Genomic DNA, 21,801 nt, shown 5'->3' on the forward strand with positions numbered 1-21,801 from the left:
CATATCTCATTGGTTGTGTTTTTCATCTTTTTTTTTTTATCTTATTTACTACTTGTTCTGCTTCATCTTTTCTCCACCGTGAGTGGTGATCCTTCTTAGTTCATTACATGGAGTATAATCACATCATTTCCACTATCTATCCCATAGGCACTGATTCAGAAATCCTTAGTTTGAGAAGGTCATCTCGTCAGAGAGAGTTTATGTTACTTTAGCACTTGAGAGTGTGTCTATCCATTATTGATATCATATTTAGGGCTTATTTTGTTTATGTTTAAGGTATGTACATTTGTATATATGCAAAAAAAAAAAGGATTAAAAAATGAAAAGAGAGAAAAAAAAACACGTGTGTATGTGCATAGTATTCTCCATTATTGAGCATGTATATTGATATCCGATGGTCATTTTATCGAGTATGTTTGTTGGTGAAAGTTCATATGTGAGCTTGCCGAGATCATTTTATATTGTTTGTCACATCTTTTCTTTGAGAGTGAGATGAGTGACCTTTTCCTAAGGGCTTTGGGTCATTATCCTTTCCATCATTACATTCATTGTTGATGTGACTCCACTTCATGTTTGATTTGAGTTGATCATCGCTTTTTCTTTGTATATTCATTGTTTCGCTATCATCCTCGTTATTGCTTTTGATTCATCCCCTTCGCTTCACCCCCTTGTTCTTTTCTTACACTGACCTATTCCAGGTTTGATATTTCCCTTGCATCATTCTTACACATCTCATTATTAGTTTGATTTGCTTCATTGTCTCATTATGGATATTTTATTCACATTGGGCCCCCTCAAGTCCATGGCTCACGAGCTATTCTATACATGTTGCATTTTATACATAAGGGAATGGCTTTTTGATCATTAGGTATTTGGGCCTAGTTTTCCTTCATTTCTATTACCCTATCACCCTAGCCTACGTTATGTCCTTAGTCTTAAGACCACCATCAGGCCATGGGATCAGATGTCGTCTCCGACAGCCCCTACTTGGACAACCATTTGAGATTTGGTTGATATTTAGATATCATCATGCTTCTTCTTCTGGGAGATGCCTTTGTGATGTTTGGACCGGATTCAGTTGTGGATATGGATGACTGGGATTACACATTTGATGATAGATGATCTGATGTTGTTTGTTTTTCGATCTACCATATATTTGATGTCATACTGGGGCATACTTCCCTTTTGGTTGAGATTTATAAATCTTCATGGAGTTACATGATCATCTCCACTTACGAGATACACACCGAGACGATGACCTATTTGTTATCTTATCATGATCCCCTAGTAGAGCCTCTTTTGGGTCATTTAGTTAGGCCCACACTTTTTGATATTTAGATGTCCTCATGTTTCTTTTAAGAATTACCTTTTGATGTGTGGATCTGATTTAGCTGTGGACATGAATGACTAGGATTACACACTTGGTGATGGACGATTTGGTGCCATATGATTTTTCAACCTACCACACATCTGATGCCATATTGGGGCATATTTCTGTTTTGGTTGAGAATTGTAGATCTTCATTGATTTGCATGATCATCCCCAGTTAAGAGATACATGTCGAGTTGATGATCTGTTTTTATTTTACGATGATTCCTTAGTGGAGCCTTTCTTGAGTCATTCAATTAGGCTCATACTTTCTGATATTGTCATGATTCTTTGATTGAGTTATCTCATACGCATAGACTCCCATATCATCATTTCAGTAGAGCCCATATCAGATCTCTCATACATCCCTATTAAGTTATTCTTGAGTCATTAGGATAAACCAGATGTACTAGTTGCTATACTATGGCATTTTTTTCTCGGTTACCCACATGGCGGGATGCGTCAGTTGCTATATTAGGGCATATTTCACTTTTTTTTTTTTTATTGTGGAGATGATCGTCTTCTCATGGAGCTGTTACCATTTTCTTTATTCAACTAAGGGATATTTATTCGTATTACTGGTCATAATATCGATGATTCATATAGAGATGAGCCTTTAGAGGAGCCTAACCTTTGGGTTTTGACTGTCTCATTACCTATGACTCTTCAATAGATTGTTATGTTGAGGTAGTGACAAATGAACCCCTAGTGGACCATTTTTCTTGACACCCACTAGTGTATCGTTCCTTTGAGATGACGACAGATTCCTCTAGCAGGGTATCTCGAGTTAGAGGCATCTGGATTATTATGACACTTTGTCAGGCCTCATGATTTAGTCTGATGGGTTGTGAGACTTTATTTTATAGCTGATTTGACCATTCCTACTTGTCATCTGAGCATTTTTTTAGACTCATGGAGTCTATTTTAGGCCCTTTCAATGGATTGAGAGTTGTGGTGGCACGCTACACTAGGGCATATCCCCCCCCCCCCCCCCCCCTCATCATCTCCTCGTAGCTCGACATTCAGAGCCGTTGTCTTAGTTTGGTGTTCAGAGCCACCGTCTCATCTCAGTTATTGCATTCAAAGTCGTTGTCTTGGTTTCGTGTTCAAAGACACCATCTCTTTCTAGTTTTGGCTTTTAGAGCCACCATCCTTCTTCAGTTATGGCATTTAGAGCCACCATTTTTTTTAATTTGGCATTCAAAGCCACCAATTTTTTTTTTTTAGTTTGGCATTCAAAGCCATGACATTCAAAGTCATTGTCTTAGTTTGACATTCAGCCACCATTTTTTTTTTAGTTTGGCATTCAAAACTATTGTCTTAGTTTGTCGTTCAGAGCCACTATCTCATCTCAGTTATTGCATTCAGAGTCGTTGTCTCAATTTGGTGTTCAGAGCCACCATCTCTTTCTAGTTTTGGCATTCAGAGCCACCGTCATTCCTCAGTTATGGCGTTCAAAGTCGTTGTCTCAGTTTGGCATTCAGAGCCACCATTTTCATAGGTGTTCAAAGCCACAATTTACATAGGCATTTAGAGCCACCGTTTGCATAGGCATTCAAAGCCATCATTTTCATAGGTGTTCAGAGCCATCATTTCCATAGGCTTTCAGAGCCACCACTTGCATAGGCATCCAAAGCCATCATTTGCATAGGCATTTAGAGCCATCATTTTCATAGGCGTTCAAAGCCATCATTCTCATAGGCGTTCAAAGCCATCATTTTCATAAGCGTTCAAAGCCATCACTTACATAGGCGTTCAAATCCACCATTTGCATAGGCGTTTAGAGCCACCAACATTTACATAGCCGTTCAAAGCCACCATTTACATTGGCGTTCAAAGCCACCATTTTCATAGGCATTTAGATCCACCACTAGCATAGGCGTTTAGAGCCACCATTTTCATAGGCGTTCAGAGCCATCATTTGCATAGGCATTCAGAGCCATAATTTACATCGGTGTTCAGAGCCATCATTTTCATAGGCGTTCAAAGCCACCACTTATATAGGCATTAAGAGACATCATTTACATAGGCATTCAAAGCCATCATTTTCATAGGCATTCAAAGCCACCATTTTCATAGGCTTTTAGAGCCACCACTTGCATAGGCGTTCAGAGCCATCATTTTTATAGGCGTTCAAAGCCATCATTCATAGGCGTTCAAAGCCATCATCATTTTCTTTAGGCGTTCAGAGCCACCATTTCCATAGGCATTCAGAGCCACCACTTACATAGGCATTTAGAGCCACCATTTGCATAGGCATTCAAAGCCATCATTTTCATAGGCGTTCAGAGCCATCATTTGCATAGGTGTTTAGAGCCACCATTTTCATAGGCGTTCAGAGCCATCGTTTTCATAGGCGTTCAGTGCCACCATTTGCATAGGTGTTCAAAGCCACCATATTCTTTAGGCATTTAGAGCCATCATTTGCATAGGCGTTTAGAGCCGCCATTTTCTTTAGGCCTTCAAAGTAATCATTTTCATAGGCATTCAAAGCCACCATTTTCTTTAAGTGTTCAAAGCCACCATTTCCATAGGCGTTCAAAGCCACCATTTTCTTTAGGCATTCAGAGCCACCATTTCCATAGGCGTTCAGAGCCACCATTTCCATAGGCGTTCAGAGCCAGTATTTTCTTTAGGCATTCAGAGCCACCATTTCCATAGGCGTTCAAAGCCATCATTTGCATAGGCGTTTAGAGCCACCATTTTCATAGGCATTCAGAGCCACCATTTGCATAAGCGTTCAGAGCCATCATTTTCATAGGCATTTAGAGCCACCATTTTCATAGGCGTTCAGAGCCATCATTTTCATAGGCGTTCAAAGCCACCACTTGCATAGGTGTTCAGAGCCACCATTTTCATAGGTGTTTAGAGCCACCATTTACATAGGCGTTCAAAGCCACCATTTGCATAGGCGTTAATAGCCATCATTTGCATAGGTGTTCAGAGCCACCATTTGCATAGGCATTCAGAGCCACCATTTGCATAGGTGTTCAAAGCCATCATTTGCATAAGCGTTCAGAGCCACCATTTGCATAGGCGTTCAAAGCCATCATTTGCATAGGCATTTAGAACCACCATTTTCTTTAGGCATTCAAAGCCACCATTTGCATAGGCATTAAGAGCCACCATTTGCATAGGCCTTAAGAGCCACCATTTTCTTTAGGTGTTAAGAGCCACCATTTTCATAGGTGTTCAAAGCCATCATTTTCATAGGCGTTCAAAGCCACCATTTTCGTAGGGTTTCAGAGCCACCATTTGCATAGGCGTTCAGAGCCATCATTTTCATAGGCGTTCAGAGTCACCACTTGCATAGGCATTCAGAGCCACCATTTTCATAGGCGTTCAAAGCCACTATTTACATAGGCGTTTAGAGCCACCATTTTCATAGGCATTTAGAGCCACCACTTGCATAGGCATTCAAAGACATCATTTTCATAGGCGTTCAGAGCCATCACTTGCATAGGCATTCAGAGCCACCATTTTCTTAGGCGTTCACAATCATCATTTGCATAGGCATTCACAGCCATCATTTTTAATAGGCGTTTAGTGTTACTTCCTATAAACCTCTTATTTTGGGTATTTCTTTCCTTGTATATGGTTTATCTTGGAATTTATTGCATCATGTGCTAGGAAAAAATTTCTAGTCTTTCTTAGTTCTTTGGTATAGTTCATTTCATTCCACTCATTAGTCAAGTTTCCACTCATATTCCCTACACTCATGATCTCTATCGAAGAGGGATATATTTATAGATCCTCTATTTTATCCTACTATCTCATGTTCATTTCACGTGTCTGTATGATACTTTACAATAATTCCCTGATGACCCATTGGGCACCACCTTAGGCCCACTTTGGCACCCTAGGCCCATTTAGATGCACTTGGCCCATTAGGTACACTACTAGGTCACTTGACACATTTCGAATCACCCTACATCACTTAGGCACTTTTCTAAATCTTCTAGGTCACTTAGCACATTTTTGATCACTTAAACACCTCCTTAGTTTAATTTCCACCTAATTCACCTTGACACTTTCCACTTAGGTCACTTGGGCACTTTTTCACCTAGGTCAATTAGATTTTTTTTTTTTTTTTTGGGCTTCATTTCCTTATATTGATTTCTTAATTTCTTGATTTTTGAGATTGGAAGAGGAGAAAACAAAGAAAGGAGAGAGGAAAATAGAGTAAGGAGTGGCAGAAAACTGGTTTGAAAAAAAAGAACTAAGAGGGAAGGAAACCCAGGAAAAGGATTGATGAAAGAGAAGACAATGGTTGTTTTGTTGAAGATCAGAATTGATTCCAGTAGAAAGGGAAGCTTCTCTGTACTCCTGCTCTTTTCTTCTCTTGATTCTCATTCTTCTTCTTATTTAGCTCTCTCTTACACTCTTACTTCTTCTCCATTTCTATTTTTTTTTTTCAAAAGCTTCAGATCTTGACTTTGATTTCTTCTTGTTAACCATTGAGGGTTTGGAGTTTATTTTTTATTTTGGTTTTAATGCTAGATAACATCTCATGTTGCATTCTAGATGATTCTGGGATTGGTTAAAGGGCGTCTATGAAAGAGTTTATCACTTTGGTAGCTTAATTTGTGGTTCTTTGTGTGTTGTTGTTGTTTTGATAACTGGCGAGAGGACACTGAAAAAAAAAAAAAAAAAAAGGATGCTTTGATTTCTGAAGGTGGATGAGTTTTGGGAAGAGATTTTAAAAGCCAAAAAGAAGAAGCAAAAAGGCCATGAAGAAGAAGAAATATGGGACGATGAGAAAGGACTTGTTTCCAACGAAGAATTCATTAGGGACTCTAGTTTCCAACGTATATGGGAAAGTCCAGACAACATACACAGTTCACTTTGAGGAGGACTCCCTACAACATGCACTGGTTAAGGGACAGCCTGCACTCCCATGGGGACCACGCACTAACAACAACCACATGGTCAAAAGATTACATAGTTGGTTGCATCTTGGAGAAGATGACCATCACTTCACCACGGGTCAGTGGTACATACCAGAATTTGAGGAAGAAGGAGCAACCACCTTTTCTCCATTGATCATCAACACGTACTAGGTTGTTTTTTCTCATAGGCTCATGTGGGTATCATCCAAAAGTGCACTAAGAATTGAAAGCTTTCAAGGACAGGTTTTGGCTTGAATTTTCCATACTTGTGTAGAAAAAATGGCATTATTCTTCGTTGTCCGCATGTCAAGGAACCTCTTTCACTATAAGGCAATTCTTTTTCTACCACCACCTTTTCGAAGCCTTATGCTGAGAGCCGCAATGGTGGAATATCAGATCTTTCTCTTGAGCATGAAACAAGTGGCTATATATTTATCCATGCAGCGGGTGGGTCTATTGAGAAGCGTAAAAGGAATAGTACGCCTCACGAGGAGTCAGTTTATAGATCGCCAGAGGGAGGCCAATTCGTGAATTTCCTAAGGCTTGGAAATTAAGTGGTGAGAATTTATTTGCTGATAGATACATTTTGGTATAGAAAAATAATGTTGTTTTGGTCATGAAAGAATGTGGGTTGCATAAAAAATCAGTTTGCATAGAGAGGTCTTCCAGCTGGGATTTCTGTTTCTTCTTTGGCTAGTGGAGGTGCATTGACTATTTTTGAAGGGACTTATGATATGGTTGATGAAAAAATGTGAGCAATTTAGTGTTGGAAGACCCCTAAAATTTTGTCAACATGCATAGAAGGGGGCAGTGAGGAATCTGAAGGGGATTTCAATATATATGGCTGATGAAAAGGGTACGTGTTCAATAGATACTATGGCTGCATATGAAAAATCAAAAGGTGGCATCCACTTTGAGTATGTTTCATAGTGGTGGAAAGATGCGCTGTGAAAATTATAAGTAGAGGGAAATCTTGGAATTTTCTTAATATGAATAGTGTCGGGTCAACTCACCACCGACAAGGCACCCACCTTGTACCCCAGGTCCCACTTCTGCATGGTCATGCATGGTCACCCTCCAGTGCACCACTCAAAGACCACATTTCATCCTTTTTTTTTAGTCTTCATCTTTAATATCAAAACTTAATTTTCCAAAATTCCTTTTTTTTTTTTTCCATAACTCCCTTCTTGAAATTCCAATTTCCCAAAATTCCATTCTCAAAATTCCAAAATTTCCAAAATTTCGAACTTATTTACTTAAGATTCCATTTCCAAAATTTCAAAATTCCAAATTTAATTTTTAAAGTTTCCATTTACAAAGTTTCCAAAATTCTCCAAATTTCGGATTTAATTTTTTAAGTTTCCATATCCAAAGTTTCCAAATTTTCAAAAATTTCATATTTAATTTTTTTAAGTTTCCATTTCCAAATTTTCGAAAATTCCCAAAATTTCGGATTTAATTTTTTTAAGTTTCCATTTCCAAAGTTTCCAAAATTTTGAAAAATTCCGGATTTAATTTTTTTAAGTTTCCATTTCTAAAATTTTCAAAATTCCCAAAATTCCAGATTTAATTTTTTAAGTTTCCATTTCCAAAATTTTGAAAATTCCGGATTTAAATAATTCAAGTAAGTTGTGCGCTTGATTTTGTTTGATTTTGATTTGGTTTTGTATGAGATTTTTTACACTTGTCATTGTATACTAACCTTGTTTTCATAGTAGCGCTTTATTACCTACTACTAAGGTACACTGTCACTCTCACTTTGTTTTTTATTTCATTATCATGACATATTTTTAAACTATGATCATTTTGGTATCCATTGATCTTCTAGTTAATTGTCATGTCTGCTTCACCTTATTTAGTAAAGACCCATTTTTAGGGGCTTAGAGGGGTGCTACAGTCTTTACCGTACCTTCCAAATAAGTAACATGATCCCCAGACCTAGACACAAGTTTTTCGCAAACAGCTTTTCCAAACAAATTAGGAGTCCATTTAGGGGTTTTATTCTTACTTGTTTTCCCCTTTAAAATTAAATAAAAGTAAGTGGCAACTCCAAGTCTTTTTCTAAAAATCATATTTTTCACCAAATAAACGAAAAGCGAGTCTCGCTAATCGAGTGGGAACGCATCATTAAAAATGCTAGGTCCATAAAACCTTTCTTGGAATCCTACATCACATACTTGATCAAAAGCTTATCTATGTAGGTAGCTTGAGTTAGTGTGAATTTCCTATTCTTGTGGTCCTTAAGGACCTTAATCCTAAGAATATACTGCGCTTCTCCTAGATTTTTCATCTCGAACTAAGTAGACAACTAGATCTCAACTGATGACAATAACCCTACATCATTACTAATGAGTAGAATATCATCAACATATAAGATCATAAAGACCACCATGCTTCCCTACACCTTCTTGTACATGCAAGGCCCTTTGCTATGTAAATACTTGATTACATCATATAAATGCTAATATCAAGATAATGTTTAAGAACACTATCTTCACATCCTATTGCAATATCTCATAAATAAGATATATTGTAATGGGTAGGAGTATTCTATTGGATCTGAATATGGCTACTGGTGAAAAGGTTTCCTGTATTCGAAACAATGTTTCGAATTATAACCTTTAATTATAACCTAGCCACATAAATATTAACTTTTCCACCTACTCTATTCCTCCTGTAGACCAACTTACACTTATGGGTTTTATCCCTTCAGGTGCTTCTATAGGAACCCGTACTACATTAGAATCACAAGAATTCCAACTCTACCTCCATAGCTTTTTGCCAAAGATGTGCATCCACATCACTCACTGCTTTATTGTAATCTATGGGATCGATCTCATGTTCCTTTAGAATGGCCTCGAAAGACTTTCCCAAATATATGAATTGGTTTGGTTGTTTAACAACCCTCCCATTACAATAAGGCATCAGTGTACAAGAATTGGGAATGGTTGGTATTAGATCTATAGTATGTTGTGTATAACAGGACTACCCTATAATATTCTCTAATCTATATCATTGTTTGCCTTATTACATATCGTATAGTCTTCATCAGAAATCTAGTATTTGTAACGACAAACACCTTCTAATAATCCTAACTATAAAGTAATAATCCCTAAATCATCTTGGATATCTTATAAAGTGATACACCACTTTAGAAAAAGAGGTATTATACATCCTTTAAGATATATCCCCAAAGAATATGGGAAGTAATAAGAAACCAATCACCAGTCTCACTATGTCTATCAAAGTTCAATATCTTCATTCCATTACTCAATTTACAATAGAGTCCTTAGCGCACACAACTAGGATATCATCTCATGCTCCATATGGAAAGGATTAAACCTACTAGACACATTCCATGATCTAATCGTCTTTGATATGTTTACCCAATAGGATATCTGATTCCACTTTAAATTCAATGAATTTATAAGAGGCATCAAATTTCCTATCTATATATCCAAACCTAGAGTATTTATCAGTAAAGTAATCAAATACCCATACTTTCCATATATCAAAACAAAAAAGTTCATACACGTGAGTGTGCACTAAATTCAAACATTCCTTGGTTCTATGCCCTTTAAAAAAAAGGTGCCTCTTTGTCATTTTGCCATCTATACAGGATTCGTAGACTAAAAAATCTTCTGGAAAGAGAAGGTCGAAACTTAATTAGCCTTTGGATCCTATTTAGATTAATATGACCTAAGCATTAGAAGCCAAATGTTTGATTAGTGCTAGGTTCTTTCTTTTAGTGATATCTGACTATTCTCATTCCTTGGCAAAGTGATAATGGAGTCTCACATAAAAAGGTAATACCTCTCACTAATTGAGCTAAGTACAATCCCATCATGTGACCTTCTCACTTGTTGAAACTATAAAGAACTACAAATAATGGGCCTGGAATCTATCCACCACAGTTGGTGAAATCCACCACTATGTATTCAACATTAAGAACATGATGAGTACTTGCCTATCTTTAGGCACTCCAAGCATTCTTTTTTTAAGTGTCTTAAAAGGTCATAAAGGAATAATTTCCCATGAGTTTGTTCTCTCATTCCTTTTCTTGAACTTTCCTTATTTGGTGTTGTTGTTCTTCTTCGTAGCAAAAGGCCTAAAGAACCTTGACTTCCATATGTACACCTGTAGACCCTCTATTTTGTCCTACTATCACATGTTCTATTACATGTCCATTTGATACTTTACGATAATTCTCTGATGACCCATTGGGCACCACCTTAGGCCCACTTTGACACCCTATGCCCATTTAGATGCACTTGGCCCATTAGGTACACTCCTAGATCACTTGATACATTTGAATCACCTTACATCACTTGGGCATTTTTTTTTTAAACCTTCAAGGTCGCTTGGCACGTTTTTTTTATCACTTGGACATCTCTTTGGTTTAGTTTCCACTTAATTCACCTTGACACTTTCCACTTAGGTCACATAGGTCACTTAGATATTTTTTGTGAGCTTAATTCCATAAGATTAGTTTCTTGATTAATGGATTTTTGAGACTAGGTGAGTGATTCCGTGTAAATCCAGTCGGGTCATTTAATCAAAAACATTTATAAAACCTATGACCTCATACTAGCGTAGCAAAGCTACTATAGTATAGTGGCTCTAGGGTCGAACTCTGGGATGGGTTTTCATTCTACCAGTGATATACTCAAGATTAGAAATTGAATTTAATGATTTCCTTTATAAAAAACTTAAAGTTTAAAAGAAAATAAAATTTGTTTTGAAAGTGTTTGAAACTAAATTAATATAAACTAATTAAAAATGGAAGAAAGAAAGTCTCCCGGAGCTAAGGATTGCTAGGATCAAGTTTAGAATGCAAAGTGGAAAATTCCGGATTTTTCTCCTCGCATTGGGGATTTAACCTATAGTTATTTCCCGAACCGGTATAGGTTTAACAATGAAGATTTAATCCATAAAAAGTCAATAGAAATGGTAGTCAAGGTCCATTAATGGCTTTAGACACTATGGGTCTTCACCTTGAACCACTTTCCAATGGCTCGTATATGATAACTAATGGACTGATATGGATCTAGCAATAAGCATCCACAGAGACCTGAAGCTTACCATGTATTGGCCATTCAAAGTGATTCTAAGAGATTTAAAGCAAAACTTTGGATTTAGAAGCCATTTATGAACTCCAACTACCTATATTTAATGCACGGGAGTTTTCCACATTTGCATCTGGACTTTTCACCTAGCTTCCTTCACTCCAAGAAACCAAAAGTTTAGCCTCTCATCCTCTAGGAAAACATCCTCAGAGGTTGTTTGGCTTCCAAGAAAAATAAAATAGTAAAGAGAAAAGGAAAACGAGAGAGCTCTGTTTTTCACTAAGTGTAAAACATAACATATATGTTAGTTTTTTTCGAGAGGTGATTTACACCCCTTATATATAGTCTTTACAAAAACAAAGCTTGTGATGGGCTTGTTACAAGGATAAGAAAGGAAATTACATCAAAAATACATAAGAAAATATCTAAAGTGGAGTCGGCAAAACAGAGGAAAATTCGCACCACGCATGGGCTGTGCGAATTTGGAAGGTGTTGTGCGAATTTCGCACAAGCCTGGAGCAGTTGTCTTCCGAAGGCCATATCTTCCTCATTTCAGCTCCAAATGGTACATGGTTTGAAGCGTTGGATTCTTGACTTCCTGAGCTTTGAAATGGTATATAGAATGTAAAAAAATGGACTTCAGGAAGTGCTCCAAAAGTGCAAAAGAAGACTGCAGCTGTTGTCCTCTGTTTTCTTCACTTTGCTTGCTTTTCCTCTTTGCTTCTCTTTGCTTCTCTTTTTTGCTCGGCTTGTCTTAATGATACAAAAAGCTGTCAAAACACTAAAACTAGCCAAAAATATGATTAGAAGTCATTGCTAGGTCCTTAACATGCCAATTGGAATAAAGATGGAGAATTGCTACACAAAAGTGCTTAAAACATAATGACTTAAAGGTGTAAAATAGCACTTTTTGGGTAGTAATCACTCCCCCCAACTAACACATTGCTAGTCCTTGAGCAATGAAGGAGAGAAAAAGAAAGAAAAATAGATAATATAATATTTTACAAAATCATGCTGATCACTCCAAAAAATAATCAAGTGGCATGATTGGATCAAACTCTCACATGGCAAGTCAAGGATATAAAACTCAATCATCAACAAGAGTCATCAAATAACTTACCTATCACAACATACAAAGAGTGGGCATTATGCAAATTTGAGTATCAAAATAATTTCCACTCCCAAAAGACCAACTCTTAATCTTCCACAAAAATCTAAGTGTTAAGGTGCTTAGTTTCCAGTTATAGTATGTCAAACTATATTCTCTCCCCAACTAAGATTTTTCTCTAACTTTAGCAACACTAACTCATATATAAAAGGCTAAGAACGCACCTGTGGACCCTCACCCGATCCATCGGACCGGCGCGACTCGCTATTAAAAGAGAAAAAGGAATGAAAAAGTTGAGTTCTCCAGTTTTGAAAAAACCCATCCCCGGTGAGGAACGGTGTTGTATGGAGTCGCCACTTACTTTTTATTTTTATTTTTAAAATGGGGAAAATTAAGTAAGAACCCAGTATGGAAAAAAAGCGGTCTGCGCAAACTAGATTCTGGGTCCGGGGATCAGGTTACCCATTGGGAAGGTACCTCATGCGAGGTAGCACCCCTCTAGGCCCGGAACTCGGTCTCTACTAATGAATTGGGTATGTGGGAGCATATGGGTCAAAGATGAAACCCTAGGCTAAATAGATGTCATGAATCACACAATCCTAATTGGTATTTGGCATGCATATGAATTCAACCAACCAAAACAATGGGTGCGTACCTGTGGTCCCCAACCATGCGCTGCATAAAAGGTCAGCCAAACACAGATAAACATGTAACAAACATTCAAGATTAAGCCCCATGCATGCATATGATTCAACAATCAAAACCAATGATGCATACCTGTGGTCCCTAGCCATGTGCTACAGAAAAGGGTGAGTCAGCCACGCAACATGTATTCAGAATCAAGCATCAAATTTTGTGCCAAAAAGGAAGAAAGCTAGTTGAGATCAGGTAATGGACTCCCCAAATGTCATACAAATCAAACTAGAGTTACCTAGACCACACCACCCATAACTTCAAAATTGCCCATACTAACTGAAATCAAACATTGAATTAAACCTTCAAGATGGCTCACAAGTGCCCTATAGAAAATGGGTTTGAACCCTAATGGATAAGGGCTCGAAAAAATGCCGAAATCGAGGGCTACCTAAACTCCTCCAGTAGAACAGGTTGAACTAGTTCTCAACTGGTACAACCTATTGAAGAAGAATTCCCAAATTTTTCTAGAAAACTCCTAAATGAGTTAGGATTCAAACAAAAGAAACGGTTCTCAATTCCGAGCCCGGATGAGTGAGAACCGGACCAAGAAAGGCAGGTGTTCCCCATGGCTGACAGAGGCAGCCAGTTATGGTGCTGAACCTGTTGAACCGGTTCCCAACCAGTTCAGCCGGTTGATAAAAAATCCCAAATTAGGTCAGAAAGTTCCTAAGTGATTAAGGAAGCAAACAAAAGAAACGGTTCTCAATTCCGAGCCCTGATGAGTGAGAACCAGACCAAGAAAGGCAGGTGTTCCCCATGGCTGACAGAGGCAGCCAGTTATGGTGCTGAACCGGTTGAACCGGTTCCCAACTACTTCATCCGGTTAATAAAAAATCCAAAATTCAGTCATAAAGTTCCTAAGTGATTAAGGAAGCAAAAAAAAGAAACGGTTCTCAATTCCAAGCCCGGATGAGTGAGAACCAGACCAAGAAAGGCAGGTGTTTCTCATGGCTGACAGAGGCTGTCAGCTATTGTGCTGAACCGGTTGAACCGGTTCCCAACTGATTCATCCAGTTGATAAAAAATCCCAAATTTGGTCAAAAAGTTCCTAAGTTATTAAGGAAGCAAACAAAAGAAACGGTTCTCAATTCCAAGCCCGGATGAGTGAGAACCAGACCAAGAAAGGCAGGTGTTCCCTGTGGCTGACAGAGGCTGCCAGCTATTGTGCTGAACCGGTTGAACTGGCTCCCAACCGGTTCAGCCGGTTGATAAAAAATCCTAAATTCGGTCAGAAAGTTCCTAAGTGATTAAGGAAGCAAACAAAAGAAATGGTTCTCAATTCCAAGCCCGGATGAGTGAGAACCAGACCAAGAAAGGCAGGTGTTCCTCATGGCTGACAGAGGCAGCCAGTTATTGTGCTGAACAGGTTGAACCGGTTCCCAACTGATTCATCCGGTTGATAAAAAATCCCAAATTTGGTCAGAAAGATCCTAAACTATTCATAACCAATCAACAAAAATCATGTGTGGCCTTTATTATCCACACCCAAGCAATACAATCTTCATATCAAAGGGAAGAAAAGATGATGAGGAAGGAGGAAAAAATATGAAGACGAGGAAGATAAACTGTCAGCAAAGAAAATTCAGCATGCTTACCTTAGAATCTCCACCAAATATGATTCATGTATGCCAATGATGACTCCCAAAACTAAGATGCTGTCACTCTCTTCTTCAAAGAAACCACAGTGCTGAAGCTTTCCCCCACGCTCTCAACTCAGAAGATGCTCCTGACCTTTTTCTTTCTCTCACCAGCAAAATTTCCCCTCTCTCAGAAAATCCAAAAGGTCCTTTGCTCTCCTCTCTTCCCACCTTTTATACTCATACCCCTCTCAGCCTTTGAGCCTCCTGGGTTCCTTCCCCTTCAGCACCGAAATCCCCTTCATCAGTATGGGAACCACACCCGTCATTACTTCTCTTAAACTTACAAGGCCAGCTCACTCCCTTCAGCTTTCAGCTTGCTTCACCACCAAGAATCCATATGGATTCGTGGTGGGCTGCAAGGAACCCAGACCAAGGCCCAAAATGGACCCACAACATTGCCCAAAACCAATCTGGAGCTTACGGGCCTGAGCCATGTAAGATTTGGGCACCAAAATTAATAGAATTAGTGTTTTACCTCAGCTGACTCAATGTACCGGCTGAACCGGACGAACCGGATGCCCACCGGTCGAACCGATGGCAAAAAATTTTGAAAATTTTACAGAATGTTCCTGGAAGAATAATGAATCCATAAAAAGAAACGGTTCTTGATTCCGAGTTTGGATGAGGGAGATACGATCAAAACAAGCCCAAGTGCTCCGAACCTCAACATGCCCCTATAAACTCCAGCTAAGCTAAAACATCGGGATGACCCCACTTCCTTCCTATAGCGTGATGTGAATGACTAGGAAAATGGCCATGGTGACCCTCCAAAATGAACCACATATGCACCACAATGGACCATAGACAAACCCACACGAGGCTCGGACACCAACTAAGCCCAAAAGGGGCCCTAGTGGTGCCATATGCGAACGATGGGTGGATGTGACACCCGAAGGATAAATGCCAGTGTCGAGGGACAAAATTGAGGGTCTACAAATATGCCCCTCTTCAGTATAGTGAATGAACGAGTGAATTGTGAGTGCGAAGTGCATGTAATGCAAGAGTGAAATGAACTCTAGTGAAGAACCCAAATGACCAACAATTTTGTCCCGACCTAACAATAAAGAAGGCTAAGGGAAATAAGTCATGCTGACCGAACGGACTATGGGATCTAGGCACGATGCCGGAGAAAGATAAAAGAAGACCTGATCACGATGTCGAGAAAGATTAGGGATTTGATCCGGGCAAGTATCGGAGAAGGGTTCGGGCAAGTACCGAAAAATGGTGGAATCCGGGTGAGTACCGAAAACGAGTAAAATTCGGGCGAGTACCGGAGAAGGGTCCGGGCGAGTACCGGAAAATGGTGGAATCCGGGCGAGTACCGAAAAATTGTGGAATCTGGGTGAGTACTAGAAAAGTGTGAAATCCGGACGAATACCGAAAAATGGTGGAATCCGGGCGAGTACCGGAAAAGTGTGAAATCCGGGCGAGTACTGGAAAATGGTGGAATCCGGGCGAGTACCGAAAACGGGTAAAATTCGGGCGAGTATCGGAAAATGGTGGAATCTGGGCGAATACCGAAAAAGTATGAAATCCGGGCGAGTACCGGAGAAGGGTTCGGGCAAGTACCGAAAAATGGTGAAATTCGGGCGAGTACCGAAAAATGATGGAATTCGGGCGAGTACCGGAAAAGTGGTGAAATCCGGGCAAGTGCCGGAAAATGATGGAATCCGGGCGAGTACCGGAAAAGTGTGAAATCCGGGTGAGTACCGAAAAATGGTGGAATTTGGGCAAGTACGAAAAAGTGTGAAATCCGGGAGAGTACCAGAAAAGTGTGAAATCCGAGCAAGTACCGAAAAATGGTGAAATCCAGGCAAGTACCGAAAAATGATGGAATCCGGGCGAGTACCAAAAAAGTGTGATATCGGGGATCGAACTCGGGCACAATGCCGAGGAACCACTGAACTAAAAGGGGGTAGGGATGCCATTACTAAGGCTCAAAACACCTAAACAGATAGGGGATGCCTTAAAACAAAACTCAGAGCAAAATAGGGGGACTCAAGATGCAACCGCTGATATACTAACCTTGATAACAAAGGCGTATGCCCCAGTATGACGTCCAGGGACTGCCAACAAATGACTCGAAGAAACCAAAAATCAAACACCTTCATCATGACAAAAAAAAGGGGTATGCCCCGGTGTAACACCAGAAAATGCCGATAAATGACAAGCGAGAAATCACAATCACCCCTAACAAATGGAAAGAAGGGGGTATGCCCCTATAGGACAAACTCATAAATGTGACCAAGGGTGAAAGGAAGGAGTTATGCCCCAGTCTAAGATATCAATATGATGTCAGAATCCCATAACCGCACATATGGTTAAAGTCAAAGAGCTGAAAATATCACAATCATCCATTTCTAAGGAAAAAAACCCTCCACTCTAATCCATAACATCCAATATCCACAAAAACTGATAGGGGATATGCCCCAGTGTGTACATCTGAAACTCATATATCTTAATGAAAACTTTGGAATACATCACTGAAGACCCACTCATTTGAACTAACGAACAAGACAATGAATGGGGTATGCACCCCTACTGGGTCGATGAATACCGTGAATCTGATCTCGCATTAGACCCCCAGAAGCACTCTGATATATGAAGAAACTGAGCTGAATGCGGGGCTTACTCAAACTTTGATGTCCATAACATCGCTAGGTGAAACGGAATGCCTGCTTACATGTATAAAGAGCCAAAGCCAGCATGCAAGGATGGGGGCATGCCCTAGTATAAACGTGTCAAAACATCAGGCAAAGGTGCCCTCGACGGTCCCAACTCTCTGTATCATCTATCTCTGATCATGGACCTGAGGCAAGCAAACTGAATGGAAAGGCAATATGTGACCCTTGATATCCCCCGAAGTAATGGAGACCTGTCAACATCCCATACTCAATCAGTAGACGGAGCTTGTTCGAATGAACCGCGTCGAAGTAGACATGAGATCTCATGGCCTCAGGGTGGTCTTACGACTCGGACCGTAATGTAGGCCAGGGGTAAAAGGTGAATGAAACGATGGGAAACAAAGGCCCAAATCTCCCAATAGATAATGTCAAACCCCTGTGTGCGCAATGTCAAATATCGCAGAACCATGTGAGCAAGATGACTCAATCCTGCATCTAAATAAAAAACAAACAATAGGTGACATGCACCAAAGAACTCATCGTTCATGAAGTGAAATGACGATCGACGATGATAGAAGCAGACGAAAAGGGATAAGATGAATGATGAATGGGTGTAGAAGAAAATGGAGAAACCAACTGGGATACGAATATAACAATATGTGACAACGACGAACAACTCATCCTAAGAACGCCAAATCAAAGCAAGTCACTATATGATGGGAATGGTGATGTAGACAATGATCCAAGGGCCTAGTGCTAAGGAAAGCCAAACCTCACTCCCAATGTGTCGCCCAGATCCATGGTGAGAAGGATCATACAATGCTCTCATCCGACTCTTAAAGGAAAAAGAAATCTCTCAAACCCAAAACCACCTCTGATGATCCCAAGTATATCAACGAATACCAAACAAGCACAATTTTTTTCTTTTTCTTTTTTCATTTTATTTTATTTTTTCCCTTTTTTTTTTTTTTTTTTGCCGAATTCCATACTTTCCCAATCCAACAAAAAGAACCCCAAACCTCCAATCTTGACCGGCCCCTTCAACCTAAGAATCCTGGATCAAAGCCTACAAGCGGAACGAAGGGTGTGACAAACCTGACTGGTAGCTTTGGGACGAGAGCGTATCATCATCACACAAGGGAAAACAGAAGCGAAGTGAATAAAGATGATAGAAACTGGACTAACAGGTAGACGGTGTGAAGATGCAAAATGGAGATGAAAAGAAACAGACAATGATGTAAGAAAGAACAAACGAAGAATGACACCATGCCCATAATGCTCATAGATCCAATCAATAAATACAAAGCACACAAGGGTAGGTCCCCAACCTAGGTCAGGAAAGGTATGCAAGGCTGAATGAAAGAAAAGGCCATAATAAACCACGTGAGGCTCAAAGGGTTGGCAATAGTATATATCAATGGATGGGTGTGCAATAGGGAATATGGCTACTCGAAGTGACGGCCACCCATCCTCTGACCATGATCTCACGCATAAAACTTCTTCAGCTGATCCACATTAACTGGCTCTGTGAACTGATTTCCGTCTAGGTCTGTCAACCAGGCAGCTCCCTCTCGAGTCAGATCTCGGATGACATAAGGCCCGCTCCAACTCGGTCTAAACTTGCCTCTAGGGTCACTGATCAATCCCCTAAGGACTTTCAAGACTAGGTCACCTCTCTGGAATTTCCTAGGCCTGACCCTCTTTCTGAATGCACGGGTCATCTTCCTCTGATAGGCCTGAACATGATCTGCCGCCGTCAATCTCTTCTCATCCAACAGGCTAAGCTGATCATAACGAGACTGGGCCCACTCGGCCTCGGATATATGCTGCTCTAGTGCTACTCTCAAAGATCCCATCTCAATCTCAACAGGTAACACTGCCTCCATACCATACACCAAAGAATATGGGGTAGCTCCAGTAGAGGTACGAAAAGATGTACGATAAGCCCACAATGCGAAAGGGAGCTTTTCTGACCAATCCCGAGAAGTCTCGACCATCTTTCTCAAAATCCTCTTGATATTCTTATTTGCGGCCTCAACTGCCCCGTTAGTCTGCGGCCTGTACGCAGACGATCTGTGATGCTGAATGCCATACTCTTGAATCAACGTGTCCACCTCGCCCTTAAAATGCACCCCTCTGTCTGAGATCAGCTCATGAGGGACCCCGTATCGGCAGATAATATGCGATCTGATGAACTTGGCCACTCTGGCCGTTGTCAACCTAGCATAAGAAGCAGCTTCCACCCACTTGGTGAAATAGTCAATGGCAACCAAAATGTACTCATGCCCGCTAGAAGACTTGGGCGAGATCTTCCCAATAATATCAATACCCCATACTGAAAACGGCCAAGGGGATGCAAGTGCATGCAACTCAGAAGGTGGCACGTGTATCAAGTCTCCATGCATCTGACACTCCTGACATCTCTGTACAAACTGGCAACAATCTGTCTCCATGGTCAACCAAAAGTAGCCAGTCCTCATGATCTTACGTGCTAGCATATGACCTCCCATGTGTGGGCCACAGACCCCTGCATGAACCTCTCTCATCACTCGATCTGCAGATGCACGGTCTAGACATAATAATAACAAGCCATCAGGTGATCTCCTATACAGCGCATCCCCGCAAACAACAAATCTGGTGGCCAACTGTCTCAATGCTCTCCTATCCTTGGCCGAGGCTGACTCTGGGTAAGCGCCGCATGACAGAAACTGATAAATATCGTGATACCATGGCAGCTCAATCTGATCCTCTATCTCTCCAATCAGACAATAGTAAGTTGGTGCAGACCTAGTCTCAATCAGCAATGGCCTAACATTCACCCCCGCAGGATCACAATCAGAGAAGCCAAGGTGGCTAATGCATCGGCAAACTGATTCTCCTCCCTGGGCAGATGTATATACCTTAACACATCGAATCTATCAATTAATAGGTCCAAGTAAGCATGGTAGGGTTTCAGCTTCTCATCCCGTGTCCTCCAGATACCCTGAGTCTGCTTTATAACCAAGTTGGAATCCCCGTGGATCTCCAACTGTCTAATGCCAAGATCAAGTGCAGTCTCCAAACCTGTAATGCAAGCCTCATACTCTACAATATTATTCGTCAATCGGTGATGATCAGAAAAGGCTAACCGAACTGATCTGGGGATATGATCACCCTGTGGTGATATCAACAAGATACCAATGCCAAACCCCGACTGATTGGCGCACCATCAAAGTACAACCGCCATCCCGTAATACTAGTCATCGAAACGATCTGCTCATCAGGGAAATCATCATCAACCGATCTGTCATCGGATATTGGCAAAGAAGCTAGATGATCTGCAACAATGCTTCCTTTTACTGACTTCTGTGTGACATAATGAATATCAAACTCTTCAACAATACCAGCCATCTCATGAGCCTACTGTCAGAACAGGCCTGTCAAATAGATACCTCAACGGGTCCAATCGTGAGACAAGAGCACGAATACTCTGTCATGTAATGTCTAAGTCTCCTAGTGGCCCAAACCAATGCCAAGCAAAGGCGCTCAATCATAATGTACTTGCACTCATACTCAAGCATCCTCTTACTCAAATAATAGATGGCACGCTCCTTCCCCAAATCATCAAGCTGAGCTAACATGCATCCTAAGGCCATGTCTGAAACTGATAAGTACAGAAGCAAAGGACGCCCCGGTGTGGGAGGCACTAAAACCGAGGAGAAAGGAGACACTCCTTAATCCTCTCAAAAGCGCGCTGACAATCATCATTCCCACTGTAGGCTGATTCTTCCTCAGAAAGGCGGAAGATAGGCTCACAAATGTCTGTCAGTCTAGCAATGAAACGACTGATGTACTACAATCTGCCTAGGAATCCCCTAATCTCTTTCTCAGTCCTCGGGGTAGGCATTTCAAGTATGGCTCTGATTTTCTCTGGATCAACCTCTATACCTCTCTCACTAACAATGTGTCCCAGCAATTTTCCAGAAGTCACCCCAAAGGTGCACTTCTTGGGATTCAATCTCAGCCTAAACTGTCTGATCCTCTCAAAAAACCTTTGTAAGGCTGCTAAGTGATCTGTCCTATCTCGGGACTTCACTATCATGTCATCCACATATACCTCGACATTTGTGTGCATCATATCATGGAACAGAGTAGTAGCAGCTCTCTGATAAGTGGCTCCTGCATTCTTCAACCCAAATGGCATAACTCAGTAGCAGTAAGTACCCCACTCAGTAATGAAAGAAGTCTTTTTCCATATCCTCTGGAGCGATCAGAATCTGATTATACCTAGAAAAGCCATCCATGAAGGACAACATCGGATGCCCTGCAGTGCTATCAACCAGCATATCAATGTGTGGGAGGGGAAAATCATCCTTAGGGCTGGCCTTATTCAGATCTCGAAAGTCAACACAAACCCTAACCTTGCCGTCC

At 40.5% G+C, this 21,801-nt stretch overlaps 1 protein-coding gene across 1 annotated transcript; it reads right to left on the reverse strand.

Moving 5' to 3' along the window:
* Positions 1 to 18,875: 18,875 nt before the first annotated feature.
* On the reverse strand, positions 18,876 to 20,781 carry LOC117916978. The gene is made up of 5 exons (XM_034833217.1): positions 20,598 to 20,781; positions 20,292 to 20,454; positions 19,895 to 20,199; positions 19,422 to 19,834; positions 18,876 to 19,271 (listed from the first exon to the last, which is right to left on the reverse strand). The coding sequence occupies exons 1-5, from the start codon at positions 20,779 to 20,781 to the stop codon at positions 18,876 to 18,878; spliced, it is 1,461 nt and encodes a 486-aa protein (XP_034689108.1).
* Between the last annotated feature and the right edge of the window lie 1,020 nt (positions 20,782 to 21,801).

The sequence above is a fragment of the Vitis riparia genome, chromosome 6 (assembly GCF_004353265.1).
Source record: "Vitis riparia cultivar Riparia Gloire de Montpellier isolate 1030 chromosome 6, EGFV_Vit.rip_1.0, whole genome shotgun sequence".
In the NCBI taxonomy this organism is placed as follows: domain Eukaryota; kingdom Viridiplantae; phylum Streptophyta; class Magnoliopsida; order Vitales; family Vitaceae; genus Vitis; species Vitis riparia.